Consider the following 22,468-nt stretch of genomic DNA (forward strand, 5'->3'; position numbering starts at 1 on the left):
ATCGGCCTGGATCAATGAAATATCTCAATGCCATAAGCTCCTGAAACCAACAACCAGGTATATCCGCTCACTTGAACGGATAAGCTGTTTCTCCATCCACTTCCTGGTATTTCTCCTTGTGCACATCTCTTCGAACCAATCATTCGAATTCTTCAACATGCAGGAGCTGGAACGGTCTACTCTAATCGTACGATCGACGTCAGGGTCCCCGCGCCTTTTGATATCCACAATGGCGGAGAACGAGGTGTGACTGGCGACGGAAATTTTGATGGTATGCGAACGTTGCTGGACGTTGACAATACACTGAGATTGACTGGGAGGAGCTGGCAGGGCGTGGAAATTCTGTCGCGGCCACAGTGCGTTGGTGGTTAAGCTACCGAGGAAATTGTCTTCCACAGGAAACACCTGGTGTAGAAGACCGTATGGGATGGAAGAGGAGGTAGCGCAAGCTTCAGCCGAAGGTGTGTTCGAAACCGAATTCCTTGCTTCTTCCCTGAGTTGGTCCCTGGGAATCATGCTGATTAGCTCTTTCGTGTACGCCGCCGCTGCTGCCGCCGCATATGGCTGCCATTCCTTTGCCTTGAACTCGTCGGCGTAGTCAGAGATCCCGCGAATCACCAGACAAGGGAAATTTTCCAGGTCCATTAGCCCCGCGGCCTCCATTTCGAAACACAGAATGTCGTATTTGGCAGCTAGTTCGTCCCTAGTCTTTGCATGTTTTATGAGACGATTGCCGGAGGCTATGGTTCCATAGTGTACATGCGGAGCATCGGATGAACGTGTCGGGCGCTGCATCACAGGCCGTTTGTCCACAGGCAAGTCTGGGTCGGACGAAGCATCAAGAAGCTGATCGTGATCGGGACCAGGGGACCGAAAATCGGGGCATTCAACGATGATTTGATTGAGGATATCTCCTATTCGTCCCTGGCCGAGAAGGTATAATGATCGGATATTGCTTACCGCGGTGAGAAGACTCCATGGAGGATGATTCATTGAACCAGTCCTTAGGAAAGTTCCATCCGCGATTGTCTTGCCGTAGTCGTAGGCGACGACTCCCCCCAGGGAGTTTTGAGGAATGCCAACCACAACATCTCCAAGGCGGACGTCTGAGGATGATCGAGAGATAAGAGGGACACCACCTCCAATCCCTACCATAAGACCGAAGGAAAGACCGGGAAATGTGCTGCTCATCTGTTTTGCAACAACGGCAGCTGAGGTGGTTCCGTAGACGCCGGAGGGAAGACAAGCCATCACGACGTTATGTGATTGGATCTTCCCCAGCGCGTAACTGTTCGTGTCGGTGGGGGGTTGCGGTAGGCTAGGATGCCTTTCATCAAAAAGGATCCTTGCTGCGGCCATTTCGATGGGCAGAGCGCATATCCAGCCGATGCGGTAGCTGTCGTGGTTGAGAGCCATGTTGATAACGAGTAGCTGTCACTCGAGTGTGGTCAAGCGCAGGGGAAATGGCTTGGAGTGTGTCAACAAGGTCAGAAATGGGGGAGTCACAACGAAAAGGCCGCCGCCAGTGGATGCAATGGTTCTCCAATCACCAGGAAGACCAGGATATACATCCTGATGTCTGAGCACCCAATATTCATGCCTTATTCGTCTAATCCCCGCAATACAGCCTCGTCTCACAGGACTGAGAGGATAAAAGGATAACCCCCTCTTGAGCACGAGTCCGTTCGTATAGTGCGCTATCCACAGCTCCAGCGACGTTCCCAATCAGGAATAAACAAGAGACCAAAAATGGCTGAGCATCGTGATCAGCATTTCGAGGATTAGAGCCAACCTTCTCACCAACGTTGCTGGTCGCGTCACCCCCTTGATTCTGGCCGGGGGATGGAACTTGGCACTCTGTACGAAGTATACCCAGACGACACCAACCTCCTGGGTCTCGATTACAACCAGGGAGAGAGGATCTTTATCCGTCTGCGGAGTGCGATAGATGAATATCTACCGCTGCCTCAAATCATCGATATAATGCTGCACGAGTAGGTAGAATCTGCCCCAAATCGACTATCACCGTAATCCATGGACTGATCTGATCAACCAGACTCGCCCACGTCGAGCATCCCAACCATGGACCTGAATTTGTTATGCTGTGGGAGCAGCTGCGGTGGGAGTTTGGATATAATTCTGGCAAAGGGAATCGTCAAGATCACTCGGGGATTCATATCTCCGACCAGCTCATCATTCCAGACAAAACGGATGCCAACACAACAGTCTGTCCCATTTGAACCTCCAACGAGTATATACGTAGTCTTGAAATTATCATTGAGACTCTCCTGATTCGGGGCTTCCAGACATAGATAATTTTATCCAAGGCCGTGTAATCAGTTATTGTCAGCATGATTTATCAGCGAGTGCAGCATATCAGCAATGCAACACCTTTTACCACGACGCATATCAATAATCTTTAGCTCAACTGATAGACAGAGTAGTACTACCGATCGAAAGGAAGGATGTACTCTGGTCCCTTTATTATCAGGCTATAGTACGAGTGTAAGGGAGAGTGTTATGACTTGCCTTTATATTATTATGATGGGTTGACGGGCGAAGGCGGGCGATTGCATGGTTCGGTACTGTGTGATTGGGGAAATGTGCGGGAGTGGAGTGAGTGATTTCTAAATTTGTTATTGTTGCATGTGGAATGTTTCTGATTAACAAGGCAGTCTTACAATTACTGGAAATTGTTCTACGTTCAGTCTACTATGGAATGATTGGAAGAGTATAGACAAAGTCTAATGCAATTAAGTTTCTATGCAACGAGACCAGCGCCCAAAAGCACCGGCAAATGCACGAAAGGCAGTACAAACAAACAGAACAGTCTTTCTCCGAGGTGCCACACGCCACCAAGTTTCTCGTACACGGTCAGTCCATGAGGATGTTTCTCGGGCCCGAAAGCCAAGTACTAGATCCAAGGTCCGACCACAAACGATGCCGTTGAGCAGCGTAGCCCAGTCCAAGCATAAGCGCCCCAAAAGGCAGCTTAGACGAGGGAACCGAGGGCAATGCAGGGGAGACCAAGGCCGATGAGGTCGTCGTCCTGTTCGGATTAGTCTCTGGTGAGACAGATGGTGTTTGGAAATACTCACGGTGGTAGAGGGAGACGACTGGCAGCAAGCAATGTTCTGCTGGCACTGCTTGCTGATGATGTCCTGGACGGCGATCCCGATGATGGGGACTATAACAATTAGCACTGTAAGTTGGTGTGATTGTTTGGAAAAGACTTACTCTGGATAGGGAGCTTGGAGCACTCCTGGAAGAGACCCAGACCCTCGGAGCCAGATCCAGTACCAATGAGGTTGGACAGGGTACCAGCGAGGAGACCGCTGTCAACGTTGGTGCTGTCACCAGCGTAGGTGGCCTTGTTGCAGCAGGACAGCTGAGCCTGGTCACCGCACTTGTCTTCGGCCTGCTTGACAGTCATGTCGCCGGGGACGGGGAAGCGAACTTGGCTGTTGCCATCGTTGCCGTTACCATTGCCGGCACCGTTACCAGTGGAAGGAGAGCCACCGGGCATGGCCACAACGGTGGCAGCGAAAGCAAGAACAGCAGCGGTGATGGAGAACTTCATTGTGACGGTGGGTTTGGAATTGAACGAGAGTTGAAGCTCGGAGTTGCTTTAAAAGAGCGCTTGTCTGGAAAGACTGGACTGTAAGAGAGAGAAAGAAGGCTAATCAACGAATGTGATTTGTGCTGATGAAAAGAATCGATTTCCGGGCGACTTCGAACACCCTTATATAGATTTTTGTGGAGGCCTCGAGCTCCTGGCCAAGACGCTGTAGGAAGAGTATCGTGCCTGCGGAGCCCATCCATCCGCACGCACACACACTCGACCTGCTTCCCCTTGTGGAATGCGAGATGCAAGGACATCCCTTCTCGTTCCTGGCCTCCCATGCCCCAATAGCTGTCATCCAAGCTCAACAGAGCCTGGCTTCCAACCAGTTGGCATGGATCGACCCCTGGTCCAAACTGTGCATGCCCGGCATCAATGTTGTTTCCGCATACCGTGAGATAGCATGACTGGGGTGCATTGCAGGCCAATCAAGGTCTCATTCCTCCTCGCTTTCCCTGCAGATCCTCATGCGTGCGCCTCGGGCGGCTAGCCTATTCGGTGGTTCAAACGCACGTATGTATGGCTGGGATTTGTTTCTACAGCCATACTCGGTTTCCCTCGTCTAAGTTTCTCCTCTTCGATGCGCCACAAAGTGCCCCGATCTCACTTCTTCCATATTGCTTCAACTTACTTGGCACACCTAACCACCTTGCTATGACCAGGCTCGTGCAATGTTGTCCCACTTCACAGCTCGTGCGGCATGCAAGTGACTGCAAGAACGCTCGTAAGCTCACAGAGCATATGCAATGGTATGTGCTCCTCTGCAAGGGACTCCTGACAGAAGATCGTTCCCTTCAGCCACCCCAGCTACAAAGTGAAAGTGGCAACGGAAATTTCCTCCCCCAGGACTCAGCGCCAGCAAGGGGTGTTCAATGAATCCCTGTTAATCTCCGAATTCCAATTTTGTTTCTAGGCGTCTTGCCTCTTCTGTAATTTGAGCAGCTGGGTTCTAGTCCCTTGGAACCAGCCTAGCTTCCCTAGTTCCTTGTTAGCTATTAGAGGGCCCTTGAAGATGGTATGGTCCGTTCGATGGGTCTGAAACAGGTGACGAGGACGGCATCCATCCTACGGTGAGGAGCATTGCTTCCACTATAGTCGGGAATCCAATCCGGGTCAACATGCATCGGAAGCATAGGTATGCGGCGTTCGAGGTGCTGCCTTCGGGGATATTGTGTGTTGTTTGGTGCGTAGATCATTGTGGTTGTGAGGTTGCTGGGGAACTTGCAGGAGGAAGCTCGGATGGTGCCTCGTTCCCGGGGCACGTGGCGGCCTTGCTGCCTGGAGCGGCTCGCCAGTTTGTTCCACGTGAAGGTGCATCTCCGAATTTGTGTTTGTGTAACGTGAAATATGAGGAGTCGAGATGAGTTGGAGCATTAGGTTGTATCTACACGATCTTCTAGATAGATAGCTCCCCCGTTCAATGCCATCAACATCTATAGTTTTTGCCTAGTTGAAAGGATTCGTGTAGTTAGTAGCAACTAAGTGTTACTATATACATCAACTACCACTAATATGGCATTCCCACTTGACTGGCAATATATATATACTCTATACTAGTAGTCGATAGATATATCATCTTGTTGTCACTGTCACGTACTAGGCCGATTATCCTGCTACTAGCACTAGTATCATCAATGATCAGCTTCCATTTCACTTCTTCTGCTAGCATCTATGTGTAGTTCATTTGAGCCTATCCCTCAGTAATCCGTGGTCCAGACAAATACAATCATGTAAACCATCCACCACGTTCATTCCCTGAAGTAAACAGCATCACCAACAACCACATCAATACAAACTTCCTCATACGGCAGAACAGATTTCCACCGAAACACCAAATCTACCAGGGCAACCGATGCTAAAATTTGTAATTATAGAAGTACATGCTCTCAGCAACACCTCACCCTAAGCCATGCCCTCATGCATCGTACATGCTACATACATACATCCTAGTAATAACCTCGTGCCACTCTTCCCTGCAAGATCGCCTCAAAGCCACGCCATCATGCATTGCATCTCATATGCGCAAGATACCAGCCCCCACATATACAAAACCCATTCGTTCCAACAAGATATTTGGAACTCCCGACTTACGCCGGGATAAATTCAGCAGTTACATTCATTCTTCTCAACAAAGCCTATTGTTGGGAAGTTAACCTTGTAGTAAAGCTAATTAGTTTTCCAAGGATACATAGATCCCGTTATTGGAAAAAGCCTTGCCTTTCGCATAATTAGCCCGTCTGTATCCCTTGATTTGATCCCGACCCGGCCACCTCCCTGCTCTCCTCCAATATAGGTTGTGATCGGCGCTTTGCTGGTCGGGCTTTTTCAGGTTATAGATACCTTTGCCTTAGGCATACAGGAGTCTCTACGTGGTGTGGCTTGGTGGATGTTATGTTATATTCCACCTTAATGATGGTGCATAGGTGTTGATTTTCTCATAAACCTCACCATAGAGATTATTTAATAAGTAACGCATTGTGGTATGCCTGATGGAAGCTGTAGATATATCAGGGTCGGTGAGTGTAACTACTGTTTTGATCTCTGTGGATATCTTTTTAAAGTAGGTATTACAAGAAAGGGCTTCATCAAGCGGTCAATGTAGCTCAACGATCAGTATGCCCCCTCGCAATGAATATTAATCGACTAGTTGGCACTTGATATTTCTACACAAGTGACTGTAGCAGCGCCTTTCCTATGGTGTGTTAGTCCGAGCCCTACTATGTTCAGTATTCTCATATTACTGCGGGTAGTTACCATTTCATGTCGAGGGTCTAAGTGAAATATATCTAAGTAGTATAGACATTGCATCAAAAAAATAAAAGCTATTTAGTTACAGGACATCATCTGCTACTCGGCTAGTGCCAACGCAATGGCTTTCTAGTCATTTAGTGCTACAATGATGCTATCGAATACTAATCGAAGCAGAAGTGCTAAGTAGTAGTAACATGAGTTCGGCATTATGCGAAAGACAAGAAATATATTTTGCTGGCACTTCCCGGTCTCCAAAAAGCAATTGCTAAGAAATCACATCAAACACGACTAGTGGCATTTCATATCCAATGAATATATCTGAGGGCTTTACTTAGGAAATATCTCCAATGGACGATATGATATCTTGACATACTTATCAATAGATTGTCATTTCGAGTGACCAGTGAATCTACCTCCATGTCATCCAATCACATCACCAAAATCACATGATCCAAAGCGGTGACTTTATACCACCTAACCAAAAGAAGTTAGACTGATCTCACCTCGAGCAACTCGGCTTAGTCATACCGGCAAATCCAACCTTCCGGATTCACATCATAAACCCATTGAATGATGCAGTGAAAGAACCCAAGCACCCAGAGGACCGTTAACCTCTGCGCTTCTGCATCATATACCCGCAAACACAGCTCAGCTAGCAAGAGGGAATAGCTAATCGCAGGAGATGTCCGCGAATCCTTCGACCGACGACAACCCATCCGCGGCGGGATCTCCGCCTCAGGTCCCGGAGACCCGAGAACCGCAGCAGCAGCAGCAGCACGAGGAGTCCCCGACCGCGGAGGAGATAACACCCGGCCCTGAAACCAAGGAGAGAGAAGAAACAGAACCAACAAGCGAAAGAGAACCAGGAGAGGAACCAGAGGCAGCAGCAGCTACAGAATCAGATTCCGCACCTCCGTTACCGGACGAGGTCCCCCCGCCGCTCCCCAACGAAGCACCCCCAGGGGATAATAAAGATGACGGATGGGAACCCGTCTGGGACCCCACCGCCCAAGCCTATTACTTCTACAATCGGTTCACGGGGGTCTCGCAATGGGAGAACCCGCGCGTACCGGACGCGACAGCTAAGGCGGATGATAACACCGCCGCGGAGGATGCAGACGCCGCCGGCCCCTCTTCCTCCGCTGCTGCTGCGGCCACCACTGCTGTGGTAGGTGGCTATAACCCCGCCATTCACGGTGATTACGATCCTACGGCGCCTTATGCGCAGCAATACGAGCAGCACAACCAGGACACCGCGGGGGGAGGGGCGCTGGACCCGGAAAAGGCATATGAGGCCGTGGGCGCGTTCAACCGGTTTACGGGGCGGTGGCAGGCGGAGTCGCAGAATACAGAGTACCACAATGATGAAAATAAGTCGCACCGACAGATGTATGCATTCTTTGATGTGGATGCGGCGGCGAATAGTCATGATGGGCGGAGTCTGCGGGCGGAACGGAGTGCGAAGAAACTGACTAAGAAGGAGTTGAAGATGTTCAAGGAGAAGAGGAGGGAGAAAAAGGAGGAAAAGAGACGGGCGTGGCTGAGGGATTGAAGCTGCTGGTGGTGCTGGTGCTCGATTGAGCGAGCGCATTCTTACTTTGCTTTCTACTTGAGATACCTATTCTGTTTGTATGCTTACCGAGGATGCATGGCGTTGATGTAGTTATGGGTGCATGATAGAGCGGAATGTATAGTATATCTGCATTTACAATTGTCATCTAGTATTGCAGCTACTGTACAGAGTAACTATACTTTGTAGAAAAAGAGTCACGATAAGAGATGGATAAAGATGGTGAGATCCACATGGTCACCTGACCGGGCATCAAAGTTCTCCCCAGAATAATTACGTCTCGACCACAACAGACAGCAGCATAGACGCTTGACGATTCACGCATATCGGTGAAGGTAAGACTGGCTGTTTCTTTCTATTCTTTGCGTCAGCAGTTTGTTCTCTTGAGCTTGTTCCGAACTTTATGGAGGGGCAATTCATGTGGTGAGGGGCAATACTTTTTTTCTGCAGCAGAAAGATGGAGAAGAAGAGATCAGAACATCATTGCGAGGACAGCGCAAGCGGGAAATCTATTGCTACATATTAGTTTTTTTCGCAAGCCGGGACATATTCTACTCGATCTGCCTGGCTCTTCTTTCATACGAAGAAAGACAGTGGCTGCACGTTATTAACTGATATCGCATACCCCTCCATCCAACCCACTTCAACACCACCAACTTCCAAAACTCCGCACCAGAGATCAGAGACCCAAAGCTAACACGAACCCAGAAACTAAAGACACAAGATACCCACACCTCCCAACTCCAATTCTCCAGCTACTACTACTCAACTTCACAACCACAACCACAACCACAACCAACAAAATGGTCAGCCTAACCCCCGACACAATCGACGACCTAATCTACTCCGCCCGCGCCGGCGAACTCCAAGACCTCCAAACCGACCTCACCACCCTCGCAACCCAAACCTCCACGACCCCGGCGCACATCATCGCCGCAGCAATCGACACCGCCCCGCAAGAAGAGGGCGGAAGTGGTTCGAGTCTGTTGCATTATCCTGCTGCGAATGGCAACCTTGGTATGAATATATCCACTCCTGCCCCCCAGAAGCCTAATGACCATATAACTGATATGATTGGTTTTATGTATATATATAGAAATCCTCACCTACCTCCTCACCACCCTCACGACCCTCCCCAGCCGCGATGAGATCAACAAGGTCCTCAACCACAGAAACTACTCCGGAAACACGCCCTTGCACTGGGCGGCGCTGAACACGCACCTCGAGTGCGTGAAGGCGCTTGTAGAGGCCGGTGCGGATGTCGGGGTGAAGAATGATGCGGGGCTGGATGCGGTGTTTTTGGCGGAGCGGGCGGATTGGAAGACTCAGGAGGAAGGAACGGATGATAATGGGGATGAGGAGGTGGAGGTGGAGATTGGTGGTGAGGGTGAGCAGAAGCAGGATGCTGGGGAGATGACGAGGGGGAGACAGGTTGTGGAGTGGTTGTTGAGTTCGGAGAAGGCGGCGGTGTCGTTGGAGAGTGCGGCTAGTAAGGATGAGAAGAAGGATGGAGAGGGGGAGAAGATGGATACGACGAATTAATTGACCTTATTGGCTGGCTAGTATATATAATGATGGGGTGGAGGAGGGTTTTATGGGAATGGTTTGGTATAGACTTTTGCATCATACATAACGTCACATAAAAGTTCATTGCGCTCTTGGTCTTTCGTGGTCTGGTCTACTCTAATTTACAAGAATTGTATAGAATAAGTGGTTTGAGGTTTAGTCTCGTCGGGCCTTAGACGACGACGAGGAGCTGGATCGTGATGACGATGACCCTTTTACGGCGAGAGAATTCCCCCCAATCTCCCGCACCTTCATATCCAACCCTACGCGGAACTGTCGATCCCGCCAGGTCACCGTCACGCCGCCATAAACTGCCCACAGCCAGATCGGAAACGCCAGCATCTCCCGGCCCAGCCAGGCCGTGAACCACGCCCGGAAGGGCCGGCGCGTCACGCCTCGGGGCGGCCGCGCGAACGACGGCGTGTCTTCGTCCAGCTCCACCGTCTTCCCGCTGTGCAGCATGATGTACACGGTCCAGTCGATAAGGATCCATGTCATCATGCTCAGGCAGAAGAAACCCCAGAATGCGGTCCAGGTGGACAGTGCCTCTGCAATGGCATAGCCTTGGTCTCCGAGGTATTGCGCCAGAGCTGTCGTGACGCCCCATGCTCCGTAGCAAGAGCACAGAATCGACTCGGTGCCTGGCTCGACCAGCGTTGCAAGCACGACGGTGAATTTGCGCACACGCAGCCATCGCACTCGGCGTGCGACATATGCCTGCACGCTCATGTTGGCGACTGGCTGGAAGGCCAGATCACCAAACACAAGGGCGTGCTTGCCCCAGCGTTCTCCTTGCTCTTTCTCCCCGCGGACTTGTTTTCTCCAAAGCAGATCTCCGATCAGGTGGTCTTCACAAATGTTGTCCGAGAAGTAGTCGATACCCGCGTTCCGGCGATGGGGGTCTGACGGAGACGGCGCAGTGAGGTAGTCAAGATGCGAGCGGCGGAACATGTTCGACTTGCCCACAATGCATGGCGCGATCAGGACGGTGTTGATCGCAGTGTACATTTTCGCATGCGAGGACGACAGGAACAGCTCTTCCAAGCGGCCGCCACCGGTCGCCAGCATACCAGCCCCGTGGTCTATGACCATGGTGGTGTCACTGCTGTCGCGATTGGCGTTCCGGTTTGTGTGAGCCTCCAACAGCGCTTCCTGCTCTTCCCTGAGACCAGCGGTTCCTGTCATGTCGACTGCAACCGGCAAGTGGTGCACGAACTTGTACCTCTTCGTCGAATCGGCACCCGTTCCGCATAGCTTGTCCACCATGCGCCCGCAGACGCCTCTGCCGACCCACGCGTTGCAATCGATAATCCAGACAATATCGCCTTTGGCTTCACGGTAGGCACGACTCATGTTCCGAATCTTGGGGTTGGGCCCCAGATCGTAGGCGGGGACGTGGCCGGGCTGGAGTAACGGGTCATCGTCTTCAACGTATAGTCGCACATCGAACTGCGAGAAGTCCGACACCAATTTTTGGAGGATAGGGTAGGCAGGATCACTGCGGGAGGACACGCAGAAGCACACGGTCAGCTTATCGCGAGGGTAGTCCTGTCGGAAAGTCGAAGCCAGGCACTCGTAGAGGTGTGGTTCGAGACCCTTCACCGGTCGGATCGCGGTGACGTGGGGGGCGTTCGAAGCCGATGCGGATGAAGATTTCCGGGGTTTCCTCAAGTAGAAACGCCATCTGAAGGATAACGGAGGTGGAAAGTCAGCAAAGATGCCAAGCCTGATCCAGATGGGATTGAAGAGAAAGAAAAAGGTAGAAAGTTACAGCTGAAGATATCCCAGCATGCAGACAGCCACCACGACCGTATACCAAATCAATCCCACCCAACCGGCCGCGACAGCCCACTGCCAACCGCCATGGTTGATGGCTGGTTCAGCATCGGGGGGTTGCGAACGCGACTGAGGCTCTAACATAGGCGGACACAGCGAGAGGCGGAGATCTGACAGAAGGCAGAACAGGACGATGAGGACATTCTAGGGAAAGACGCAGACGGGCAGCAGGCAGTCAGACGAAGTGGAGGGAACGAGAGAAATGCGGTCGGGGCCACGATTCGTATTCGTTGTTTTTTTTTCTTTTCTGGACTGGGGTGCGACGGCCACGCAAACCGTCAAGCTGCAGCAGAAACAGGCCGTAGACAAGCAATGAACCGTCGAGCCGAAGGACACTAGTGTTCCAGTCGGATCCAGCGGATGGTTGGCTCGGGCGCTGTGGTGGGTTTCACCCGCGAGGCTTTGCACTGTTGATATTAGTTGGTTTAGTGAGGCCGGCGGATGCTCGGATGCAGCCGCACTGCCTCCGCCGGCCTCAGGCACAGTTCCACTCGAAACATTCAACACCGTGCATGGGTTCCGTGCTTTACGCGTATAACCCATTTTCGTTGAAGCTGTCGGAAGAGTTCCCGACCGGTTATACTGTCAGTAAGTAAGTACTCCGTAAAAGTGATAAAGAATAATTGTCCCAAGATTTTGTCCTATTATACAAGATGCAAATCCATCCTTCGCCAAATCCCACCCAATTCCGACTCCGCATATGCAATAACCATCAGCTCGTCGGTGACCCCAAAAGAATAAAATTACAAAACCAGCCAAACCGACACATGAGTATGGTCTGTTACGTCTTTTTCTTCTTCCGGATCAAGTTGGCGTGGAGAACGTTGACGGCCGGCGATGGGTCCGACCCAGAAGATGCCGGAGGAGCCGCCGTTGATGCTCCAGCATTACCACCCTCCTCCCCTGTCTTGCTGTTCTGCTCAACTTCTGCATCGGCTTTCTTGCGCTTGCGAACCAGTCCGGTGGTCATGAGCGTACTAGCCTCCACAGGCTTTTGGGAGGATTCATCCTTCGTGTTTCGTCCCACCACCACCTGTCCAACCCAGAGTTGATCTGCGAGGGAGGCTACCTTTTCGCCCCATGCCTTTGTGCTGGCAATTGAGGCCTCTTCACTGTCAAAATCCTGTTCAAGCAGGAAGTCGATCGCCGTTTTGTAGTCTGCTTCGCTCAGAACAGCATGTCCTCGTCCAGCCTCGGGCCAGTAAAAGGCATCAGCATCCGCAGGTTGCGGGGGCTGAGTTTTAGCCTCAAATAGTATAGCACCTGGCTGGGGTGCTGAAGTAGAAGTAGATTCACCCGTAGGTTCTGATGACAGTTGCTTGTCACGGTCTGTTGTCGTAGGATGCTCTGGAGCGGATGCAGCATCACTAGCCGGCTTTGTATTTGTCACACTTTCGCCAGACATCACCTGGGACACATGGTCCGTCAGGCTCTTGGAATCGCCAAGGACAGACCGAGAACTAGTCATTTGTACCGAGTTCACAAGTCCAGGAGGATTGATAACAAGCCACAAGAACCCAACGAGTCTTCCAGCTGAGCATTCTTGTCGGAACGACATCATCTCCCAGAATTGGTCCAGAGATCTAACACTCCGCCATTGACCCGCATTCTCTGGGGATGTTCCGTCCGCTTCCTGCTTCGGAAGCTCATCATCTAAGTCCACCAAGAAGCGAGTTTTGGGGTCATCCGGAAACCGGGGAACCAAGCAACGCGGGGGCGCCTTGGGATTGTCACACAATTGGTGCACAGGATAGCTGGTGAGCCATCTTGGACGGTCCTTGTCGTCCAATCTGGCCAAAGGAGGAAAGAAGCCCCTGGTTTCGAACCGATCACATCCCGGGACGATCAGGAAAGCGGTTGCTGAGCTTTTGGCCGACTCTGTCTGATGGTCCTGGGCCCCTTTGTCATGCGAACCGGACTCTGGCTCATACTCGCGCAAGATGGGGTCGACGACGCGGCACCACCATTTGATCAGGCCGCGGTCATCTAGGACATGCTTCTGAGGATTGTCAATGCTACCGGGAAACAGGTATTGGTTCTGCGCCCGGGCAAAAAGGGAGACTAGCAATCTGACACCCGGTCTTTGATGGGCTTTGACCAAAAAGGAGAGAAAGGTCTGAGAGATGCGCCGCAAAATGGAAACCTTGGGCGCATTGGGCAGGAGATGAAGGTAGCCGGTGGAGTCGGCCTTGGAAACGAAGATGGTGGTCAGGTGCGCAGTGCTGTACACCAGCACCTCCATGCCAAAGACAATCACCTCTGCACCATCTTTCTCCTCTAAATTGACCGAGGCCGACAGAAAGTGGTTTTCGCAAAAGGTAGGCTCCGGTGTCTCCCCGGGAGGCGCGGCAAAGAGCGCGGTTGAAGGGGAGGGAGTCGAGGAGACATGGCGAATGGTGAGCTGGACGGGGGCCGGCAGCCCCTCGGCCAGCAGCTCGCCCAATTCTACATCAACCTGAGACATCGCGGATGGTGGCTTCCGCTGATGAAGGCCTGTGGAATTGTCCAGCGAGCGCCTGTGGCGTTCTCCAAGTGCTTTTTTTCCCTCCTTGTCTTTTCCCCCTCAGACGCGTTCCATTTCACGGGCGATCACGTGCCGGCAATCTGACGGCCTTTGCGATCCCCGCGTCTGTCAACTGTTGCTTACACTGAATTCACTTGATCAATTGGATAGTCTCATAACATATCAAGGCATTATGAGTATTTCATTCTCCGAGTTTCGATGAATTGTCTGTCGTTGCTAAATCAGAAGTATTCACTTCTAGTGCAGCTCCCGGATTAGCATATTGCCTCTACCAAGGTTCCGCACACTATCTATACTAACTTGAAAGCACCCACCATCTACCACTGCTAGCATACAGAGAGAAAATAGAGAGAAAATGAAAAGACATTTCAATATATACTTCACAGCCACCCCTGAACTAAGGCGTCTGGGTTTGACGCACGCCCGAGAGAGTTTTCCAACAATCTCAGCAGGTTCTTTTTGCTTGATCCTGGCTCCAGTATAATCTGCCGATACTCATTCCATGTCTGCTTATTCCACGGATCCTTGGCGAACCTTGTCAGATACAGATCCTGGGCCAGTATGGCGCAACTGGGTTGTAAGTATTCGTATCATGTCAAGTCATCCGAAGCGTGCTACCACAAGTACGAGTAGTACCCAGCACCATATCCAGCAGTGAGATGACTGACTGTCGCAAACTCATATCCATTCCTACATGTGGAATAGTCCATCCCTAGTATCTCCTCCAAGAGACCGTACCAGAACTTCTGGATGTTCAGTCCCGAACTTGGATTTGAACTGTAGATATGCAGGTCAAACATTGATATCGCTCCGTGGCCTGTAAGAGATTGGGTTTGTATACGTATCGAAGCTGGGACCGTACAGCAGACGACCATACCACAGAGGTTGGCCCACATATCGGCCACGAACAAGGTCATCCACGAGCTGGTCAGGAATCTGTGTCAGGGGATCGGCCTCCCCGCGATGTTGAGTCCGCCATTGCAACAACTCTTCATTTAACTGGGTATAATAGCAGCTCAATCGCTTCAAGACATCTTTTCCTCAAGACCAGTTTTCCAGCATCATACTAGGTATCTAACCAAAGTCGCGAGGGCCTTGTGAACCATGGAAGCGTGCATAATGTCCTCGGGATAGTAGGTTGTGGATAGCGTGGTCCATCTCTACGAAGATTAGCCAGAACATCTTCGGGTTCAACAGCATGGGTAAGAATGACTAACCATGAATCAGTGTGACCATTTCCCCATGTTGAAGAAGATGGGTGCCAGAAATTGTTGGAAACGCGCGCATCAATACCACTGCAGGATATTGCCTGCTTCCATCCGGCTTAGAGCAGCCCTAAAAGAGAGAGTATGAGGAAACGATTATCGCCACAGGAAGCAATGGACTCAACTCACGCTCTGAAAAATGACACACTGCTCCCCTCTCCCCTAACTCCGTCTCTAACCACAACCTCTCTTCCTCTGTCCTCTCGGATGAATTCCGTCCACACAACCCCCTCCAACAACGCATGAAAGTCCTCCCGCGCCATCCACGCCGTCTCCTTTTCAAACAGGAGTTGACGCGCCTCTCACAAATGCGTCTTGCGTCTCCTTGTCCGGCGCGTCGTATTGTAGCATGTATAGCAGCTGTAGATTAGAGATTATGGAGTTGTCGAGGGCCGCGAGGGTGTTTCCGAGGCATAAGTAGTTGTGTCTACACTCGGATAATGGTAGTATTGGACTATATGGGGCTTGGATGTAGATGTAGATGTGACCTGATGGGGCATGGCATGGAGATGTGGTTGGGCACAGTCATTGGTTGAAGGTAGTAAGTAGTTCTCTCATGTCTACCTAGAAGCTTGACTGGTTGTCTAATACTGGGCTACTAGTTGATCCTATTGATTTAACTGAAGTGACTGCTTTGGCCTACAGAAGAAACGGCCCTATTGACCACTCAGGAAGCTTGTGATCCACCAGCATCAGGGGTTGATGGTCACACGGTCAGAGCCCTTATCTGTACTTACTTTCTAGTGACTATTCGCTCGATAAGTGATATCATCAAGTCTCAGTCCAAAACTGAACCTCAACTTAACAACATATGTACTATACCAATTAACACACCGCTTCGATGATTAGAAATACTCCACCACAGCATCCAAATCATCCGCATTCAACAACGCAACTCCCTCCTCCAACAACGTCCTCCAGACAAAATTCCTCGTGCGCACCGGATAATACGGCGTACCCCAATACCTAGCGCCAATGCCCCTCTCCTCCGCCGTCTGAATCTGCTGCCTCAGCGCCTCAATCTGCTCATCGCTGAGCTTCTCCCCCTTGACGGGCCCCACAGCCGAAGCAAAGTTCGTCGATGCAATGGGCGAAATGAGGCCCGTGATATCGGCGTATTCGGGCTCAGCTAGTGCCTCAAGTGGTGCATCGTAGAAGTAGTCCCGGTCTGCGACGGGACCGACCATGTCGAGCGGGGTGTTGCCGGTGCCGATGACGGTGACGGGGCCGGTAGTGAGAGTTTTATTGTCCTTGAGGGTGGTGAGATAGCCCTGGTCGCGGAGGGGTTGGAGAGCGGAGATCACGGCTTTGAGGGTCTCCGGGCCGGAGGTTTTGAGGTCGATGAAAAAGTAGAGGGTTTGGGAGGTGGAGGTGTCGAAGACGCCGCTGTAGGTGGGGTTAATTGCATTTGCTTCTGCATTGGGGGTTGTAAGGTGTAATGATGGGTGACTTACTTGTTGGTTGGGGATGTTACAAATGGGCTACTGGGATTTTGGAGTTTAAGCACGTCCAGGATTGGGTTGATGTAGAGAGATTCCAGGGTCCGATCTTTTGTCAGGGAGGATTCATCATGGCCGACCTGTACTGCCTTGTTAGAGTCGGATCGTGGACTGTGGGAATGTGAGTGTGAGACTGACGTAGAGGGTGTCATTATACAGCCATACATCGGCTTCTGTCGAGATACATCCTTTGGATAGGCCTTTGGTAGAGGCTGATTAGCTAGCTGTGCTTGTGGCCATGCTAAACAGTGCTGTGCCTACCGGTGTAGAAAGGTATGTCTCTCCAATAGTCACTGTCGTGGAGGTTAGTACATAGTCACAATATGGGGGTATGAGGCTACTACTAGAGCAATGGACTTACTTATGCGAGTGAACTGGGATCTGATAGAGTAATAAGCTTCAACTCGAAACTGTATGAAGGAAGTATCATGATTGAAGCAGGAAGAGCATTTCTTCTCAACATGAGGTCCTACAATTAAGTGGAGTACTCACGGGCATTATACCCCGGGTAAAATCCGTCGGATAGCCATAATCATTGCTGCCATGCGTGTTCTTCAATACGCTTTGGAGCTCCGTGGATCCTCCGGCGGCCAGTCTCGGATCGCCGAGCAGGAACGCGGACGCCGCGACAGCAAGCGATCGGGTGTGTACCATGGCCTAGGGAGGAGTGTAGAAAGTATAACAAGTTAATGGATCCAGGCAATAGTAATAGTCGTTATTCAAGATAGAGATGATCAAAGAATAAGAATGATTGATTCCTAATATGTCGGACTCGGCCTCTTTGTTGGGGAGGAGAGACAAATAAAGGGAGGTCAGCCAATCGCGGCCTCACGTGGCGGCCAGCAACCCCTATGGACATGCAGATGGAAAACACGAGCAACCACCAAATCCATGATGGAGTGAATTGGTAGCATCTAATCTCTAGATAAAGAAACATATGCATTTTCATCTATCTAAATCTCAAGATAATGGTAGGTTGGTTGATAGGTGTCAGAGGTGGTGGTAGTGGTCAGAGACCACATAGGCAGAGATGACAGAGGATCAGGTGATGCCTGGCTATAGTGAACGTCTCAACATCTAATTTCGACTTCGCCATTTGCTTGACACTAGAGCAACATACATACAGAGCGAAAGGACTAATGAACATCAACCTAACGCTAGCCTTCTAAATTAAACTAATTGCACACAAACCAGCCCATCTGCGAGACGCCGGGGAGGTATCATTCAAACATAAGAATCATTATAGAAAAGCTAACACAATAAATGACACGGATCCATAGCCCAACAACCCAAGCTCAGACCTCCCGAATCGATGGTGGGCGAGAGCTGGTTTGAGACTCCTGTGTGCTGCTCCGCCGGAAGCTCAAGTTCCCAATGCGTTGGACCAGATTGCTTCCTACGGCGTCCACAGCTCCCTTGGGAGCAAGTAATGTGGGCCCTTGCGCTGCCGCCTCCTGGACCTTGAACAGCTTGATACTAGTTCCGTTCCAAACACCAACCGTGCCCGGCGTGGCGCCCGAGGCAGTGCCAACCACCATTTCGCTCGAGAAAATGAATCCCCAGAGCAGAGATTCGTACCAGCCCATAGAAAGGGCGGACCACTCAAATGAATGAACACGGACCGGCGATGGCTCTGAAACAATGGTATGAATTGCGGGATCTTCCAAGAACGAGGGCAGGTTGCTAATCAAGGTTCGAGCTTCAGGGCTTGAAGCGGATCGGAACGCAGCCTCAGGAACATGAGGAGCAATGGCAGAGACAATCGTGAGAATGGTATGGAGTGGCAATTCAGCCAACCAGGATTCGAGCTAAAAGAAATACACTGTTAGTGGTGTAACGCATGGAAATAAGGATAGTCACCTACCCATGCTGTAGTCGGCGTGAACCCGCTAGAAGATGTTGGAAACGCCGCCGAAAGACTACTCTGACTAGTCATGCTGTTTTGCCGCGAGAACGACGGCTGTCCAGCAGGCATCTTGCCCCGTGCCTTCTCAGACATGCCGCGCAGCTGAAGGGGAACGCTTTCTTCAATGACAGAGGAAATTGAAGGTCGACGAGAAGTCTGTACTGATGGCGAATCCTGCGCCGGTGTGTCCCGTCCCTCTCCTTCATCATCCGAATCCTCATCTCCACCAATGGAAAAAGGACTATTTTCTTCTGGTATGCGACCCAATGGAGAACGCGTGTCTGAAGATACCGGATGTTCTTCCTCTGAGGCGGAAAGAACCGGACTGCCCACGAATTCATGCGAACCGCTTGAAGACTTTCTTCGCTCATTCTGGCGTTCTATCTCTTGTTGACCGCTCTCAAGAGTGAATTCTCGCACTGCCTCAAAACGCTTTCTATACTTTAGAATGGCATATACGAGGAATGGGTTTTCTGCAACAAGTTAGCATGTTATTTGAAGATTTGCAATAAACGACCTACTGGTAAACTGATGTTCAAGAATTGAGTTGATAGACTCGAGGACCGAGGAAAGAAGGGTGTGATTCGTCTCGTTAGCCAGTAGAAAGCTGGGCGCTGACATGGATGAGAAGAGCTGCAGCAACTTCGAGCACGAGCTCGGAGAAAGATGTTCAACATGCGGGGCAATGTTATTGATGATAGCCAAAAGCGCAGGGTATACTGTGTTCAGCTTTCCTTTGCTGGCAGTGATCAAAGTGTGAATGGACTATACCACTGTCAGTTCATGTAACTAGTCTTCGGAACTCTGAGCGACAAACCATGATCAAAAAATCAGCATAAGATCCCCGGAACGCAGGGATACGGATACTCTGAGGAAGAGTCTCCTGAGCCTCGAACTTGGTATTCAAGCTCTGCCCAAAATTGGGCTCCACGCTCATCGTCTGCATGATGAAGATGCACATCCTGACGACGCCCTGCTTAGAAGGGTCTGATTTATACTCGATAGCATAAAATATACAGAGGATAACAAAGTCGTGCGAGCGGTTCGAGTCGATGATGAAGGACCGGAATCGCTTGTTGCATTGCAATGCCTCCCAGAACAGAACGAGCATCTCGGGTGCCCATTTGACCGATCTCTGGCTACCTGGAAGATAGGAGTTGGTCGCTTGCATCTTTTGGAGAGGGGGTTAGCAGGGTGACTGGGAAAATCGACGGCAAACTTACCGGCTGATTCAAGATTCGAGTCATGCCATCAGTAAGGAACTGGAAGTCTTGCGGCCGATGTAATCTTCCGAAGTAGTGTCGATAATAGTTCTTCGGCGGTGCTCCGCGACCATCTTCCGGCACTGGATATAGAAGAAGTACAAGGAGAAACTGCAGACAATAGATGACCAATATCTGCTTGGGGTCTTTCCAAACGACATGATCATACGGCACCCTCCATGAAGCAGGGTTGTACTTGATAGCCTGTCGTAGATTCGTCAGTACTTTCCCACACCCTGCTACCTGCAATGCTCCCAAAACGTACAGTGTTCAGTAGTGAGCATAGTAGAGTTAGTACCACCTGCTTGTCCGAACAAGTCGTCATGTACGTGATAGCCTTGACGCCTTGCACAGGAAGTAGACCTTCGATAGTCAGCAAATAGTTCCCAAAAAAAGGGAAGACAATCTACTCACTAGACGGCATGTACATTGCTTTTCCGGTCAAAGTAAGCAATAACCGTAAGATTTCGCAGCGGTTGTTCTCTAGCTCTTTTGTAGAACCCATTGACGTATTGCAACCCACCCCACTCTGCCAGATCGAGTACGACACCTTGCTCTTCGCGGTAGGCAACGGCGGAATTGTAAAGTTAGTGTAGAAAAGGAGCTCCAGCAGGTTGTCAATCAGTTCCTCAGCTAAAGGTTTCGCATCTTCAAAACCTGTGGCTCGCGGGGCTGTCTGATCTAGGTCCTCCGCCTGTGCTTCATCAAACAGTACCTCCGCAGCAACTTGCGCCTCTCTGGTTCTCTTCTTGCGACGAGTCCAGAAAAACTTCTCCTCCCATTCCTCTAGGTGTTCAGCCTCGTAAACAAAGGGGAGGAGGCGGGTGAGGATGCGGACACAGTTGAGTGCATCGCGGTCGGGGGCGAGTTCGGGGTCAGGAAATGATGGATGGTTTTTCAAAACGGTGAGACGCGAGGTGACTGAGAGCAAGAGGGTTTCAAAGTTAGATAAGGCATGATCGCGAATTCGTCGTATATCGGCAGGTGTGAATAGGCTGAAGACGTCCTCTGAGGACTCTGGGAGCTCCCAGAACTACACGAATCGGTCAGTAATCCACTTAGGCGTCGCACAAAAGCTGGAGCAGAAAAAAGGGAGGCAAACTCTGGCCCAATAGGGATCATCCGCAGGAATGTCCTTCTCCTCTGAAAGACGGAAGATGCCCTGCTTGAAGACGAGCTTGGACTCCGAAGCTCCCATCGTGAAGTCTCCAGCGAAGATCACGGAACTATTGACCTCATGCAGTAAATCAGCGCTAGGATCTCAGGAAGAATGTCCGTTATGAGGGTAATCCTCGGGGGTTATTTGCTTGGGACGTAAGCCCAATAGTTTCCGGCCGCGTGTGAATGAATGAACTTGTGGCATGTTGGCGGTCTTGGGGTCAATGCCTTGGAAGCGGGAACTAGGCCCGCGGAGAACCGGAGATCGACTGGGGAACGAACCTCAGCTGAACCTACACACCGTCTCCTATTTTAAAGTACACGGCGATCAAGTCGCAGTCTCGGAGATTATTCGAAAATTATTCTTAGGAATCGGACCCTCTCTAAAAGTACATCATGCAACATGCAGCATCATAACAAAATACGGCCTAAAGGTAGTTCCGAAGCACCCCGCTAGTAGAAAACACGAGTTTACATGAATCGTCTCTTATTCTTCCCTGAGACCCAAAACAAGACCAATAATGTGGTCCAAATCAGAGGCTACCGTTGCTTGCTGACAGACGCCGGCTCCGCTCATACAGCCACTTGTTGCTCAAACCCAGGCTCACACGCTTGCCACCTACTGGTGAAGGAGTTGCAGGCGCAATGCTGGACATGCCGGAAAATGTCGACATAGTCGACTCCCTGAACGTGGATGTAGAGTCTTTGAACGTAGACTCCTTAAAGGAAGATTCTTTGAAGGGCGAGAAGGATGAGCTGCGCCCGAGCGGAGACGAAGATCCGAAGCTCGGCCTCCGCCCGCTCTCCTTGCTCCCATTCGTGACCACTTTGTGCAACAACGGGCTCGGAGAAGGCGAAAATGAAGGTCCTGACGATAGCCTGTGCCCGGAAGCGCCAGCACTTGCTGACAAGGGCGAACCGGATCTGCTGGCTGGGCTGGCGTTCCGAGACGCAGAAAGTCGGTACCTGGGCGGAGTAACGTACGTCGTGCCCGGGGTCAGTGACTGTGTGGCGGAGGGATCCAGTCCCAAAAGCGAGCGTTGTGTAGGGGTCAATGGAATATCGGAGAAATTGTCTTTCGGACGAAAGAGAGGGTACAATGCAATCAGGATGTTCAGAGCAAAGATGACTCGTAGGACTAGCAATGAAAGATCGGGATATGTAGAGATCGGACTGATGTTCTGAAGCCAAAGCGAACTGTTGCGACGCTGGTTAGGAGGCCCCCTGGAACCACGCACTTGATGTGTCTGCTAGCAGCACTCACTATGACTTGACGGTATCTCCAAACACCCAGGTCGCGAACAAAGCGGCCGTGTTCCACACAAGCTTATTTATATTGCGATCTCCGAATGTACCAGCATTCTGTCGACGGACGACCTCGTTCAGATGAGGATGACGCCACTTTCCAGGCGTCTGAGAGCCATCGGGTGTTGCTGCAGGTGCAGATGCAGCTTTCGGGGTAGAAGGAGGGGCGGGGGACGCCATTGGTTTATATTGAAGGCGGGGGAG

General features: G+C 50.9%; 11 protein-coding genes across 11 annotated transcripts; 3 read left to right on the plus strand and 8 right to left on the minus strand.

The window, feature by feature from the left end:
• Positions 1 to 24: 24 nt before the first annotated feature.
• Positions 25 to 1,416, minus strand: An07g03330 (uncharacterized protein; the record flags this gene model as incomplete). Its single annotated transcript, XM_059748341.1, has 1 exon — positions 25 to 1,416. The coding sequence occupies one exon, from the start codon at positions 1,414 to 1,416 to the stop codon at positions 25 to 27; it is 1,392 nt and encodes a 463-aa protein (XP_059606664.1).
• Positions 1,417 to 2,992: 1,576 nt separating this feature from the next.
• Positions 2,993 to 3,580, minus strand: An07g03340 (uncharacterized protein; the record flags this gene model as incomplete). The annotated part of the gene is made up of 3 exons (XM_001391380.3): positions 2,993 to 3,049; positions 3,099 to 3,187; positions 3,238 to 3,580. 3 exons carry the CDS (start codon positions 3,578 to 3,580, stop codon positions 2,993 to 2,995), a joined length of 489 nt encoding a protein of 162 aa, XP_001391417.1.
• Positions 3,581 to 3,867: 287 nt separating this feature from the next.
• An07g03350 (hypothetical protein) lies at positions 3,868 to 4,986 on the plus strand (the record flags this gene model as incomplete). The annotated part of the gene is made up of 4 exons (XM_059748342.1): positions 3,868 to 3,950; positions 4,046 to 4,093; positions 4,165 to 4,487; positions 4,667 to 4,986. The coding sequence occupies 4 exons, from the start codon at positions 3,868 to 3,870 to the stop codon at positions 4,984 to 4,986; spliced, it is 774 nt and encodes a 257-aa protein (XP_059606665.1).
• Positions 4,987 to 7,055: 2,069 nt separating this feature from the next.
• On the plus strand, positions 7,056 to 7,925 carry An07g03360 (uncharacterized protein; the record flags this gene model as incomplete). Its single annotated transcript, XM_001391382.1, has 1 exon — positions 7,056 to 7,925. One exon carries the CDS (start codon positions 7,056 to 7,058, stop codon positions 7,923 to 7,925), a length of 870 nt encoding a protein of 289 aa, XP_001391419.1.
• An 821-nt stretch (positions 7,926 to 8,746) lies between these two features.
• On the plus strand, positions 8,747 to 9,485 carry An07g03370 (uncharacterized protein; the record flags this gene model as incomplete). Its single annotated transcript, XM_001391383.1, has 2 exons — positions 8,747 to 8,960; positions 9,040 to 9,485. 2 exons carry the CDS (start codon positions 8,747 to 8,749, stop codon positions 9,483 to 9,485), a joined length of 660 nt encoding a protein of 219 aa, XP_001391420.1.
• Positions 9,486 to 9,665: 180 nt separating this feature from the next.
• Positions 9,666 to 11,374, minus strand: An07g03380 (uncharacterized protein; the record flags this gene model as incomplete). Its single annotated transcript, XM_059748343.1, has 2 exons — positions 9,666 to 11,193; positions 11,340 to 11,374. 2 exons carry the CDS (start codon positions 11,372 to 11,374, stop codon positions 9,666 to 9,668), a joined length of 1,563 nt encoding a protein of 520 aa, XP_059606666.1.
• A 752-nt stretch (positions 11,375 to 12,126) lies between these two features.
• On the minus strand, positions 12,127 to 13,809 carry An07g03390 (uncharacterized protein; the record flags this gene model as incomplete). Its single annotated transcript, XM_001391385.3, has 1 exon — positions 12,127 to 13,809. One exon carries the CDS (start codon positions 13,807 to 13,809, stop codon positions 12,127 to 12,129), a length of 1,683 nt encoding a protein of 560 aa, XP_001391422.1.
• Positions 13,810 to 14,249: 440 nt separating this feature from the next.
• An07g03400 (uncharacterized protein) lies at positions 14,250 to 15,397 on the minus strand (the record flags this gene model as incomplete). The annotated part of the gene is made up of 5 exons (XM_059748344.1): positions 14,250 to 14,403; positions 14,497 to 14,646; positions 14,732 to 14,884; positions 14,973 to 15,192; positions 15,283 to 15,397. The coding sequence occupies 5 exons, from the start codon at positions 15,395 to 15,397 to the stop codon at positions 14,250 to 14,252; spliced, it is 792 nt and encodes a 263-aa protein (XP_059606667.1).
• Positions 15,398 to 15,979: 582 nt separating this feature from the next.
• Positions 15,980 to 17,287, minus strand: An07g03410 (uncharacterized protein; the record flags this gene model as incomplete). Its single annotated transcript, XM_059748345.1, has 6 exons — positions 15,980 to 16,520; positions 16,589 to 16,713; positions 16,768 to 16,833; positions 16,895 to 16,926; positions 16,995 to 17,043; positions 17,126 to 17,287. The coding sequence occupies 6 exons, from the start codon at positions 17,285 to 17,287 to the stop codon at positions 15,980 to 15,982; spliced, it is 975 nt and encodes a 324-aa protein (XP_059606668.1).
• Positions 17,288 to 17,928: 641 nt separating this feature from the next.
• Positions 17,929 to 20,999, minus strand: An07g03420 (uncharacterized protein; the record flags this gene model as incomplete). The annotated part of the gene is made up of 8 exons (XM_059748346.1): positions 17,929 to 18,441; positions 18,498 to 19,012; positions 19,061 to 19,304; positions 19,357 to 19,710; positions 19,763 to 20,005; positions 20,067 to 20,146; positions 20,216 to 20,834; positions 20,904 to 20,999. 8 exons carry the CDS (start codon positions 20,997 to 20,999, stop codon positions 17,929 to 17,931), a joined length of 2,664 nt encoding a protein of 887 aa, XP_059606669.1.
• Positions 21,000 to 21,492: 493 nt separating this feature from the next.
• An07g03430 (uncharacterized protein) lies at positions 21,493 to 22,444 on the minus strand (the record flags this gene model as incomplete). The annotated part of the gene is made up of 2 exons (XM_059748347.1): positions 21,493 to 22,156; positions 22,224 to 22,444. The coding sequence occupies 2 exons, from the start codon at positions 22,442 to 22,444 to the stop codon at positions 21,493 to 21,495; spliced, it is 885 nt and encodes a 294-aa protein (XP_059606670.1).
• Between the last annotated feature and the right edge of the window lie 24 nt (positions 22,445 to 22,468).

The sequence above is a fragment of the Aspergillus niger genome, assembly GCF_000002855.4.
Source record: "Aspergillus niger supercontig An07".
NCBI classification, from domain to species: domain Eukaryota; kingdom Fungi; phylum Ascomycota; class Eurotiomycetes; order Eurotiales; family Aspergillaceae; genus Aspergillus; species Aspergillus niger.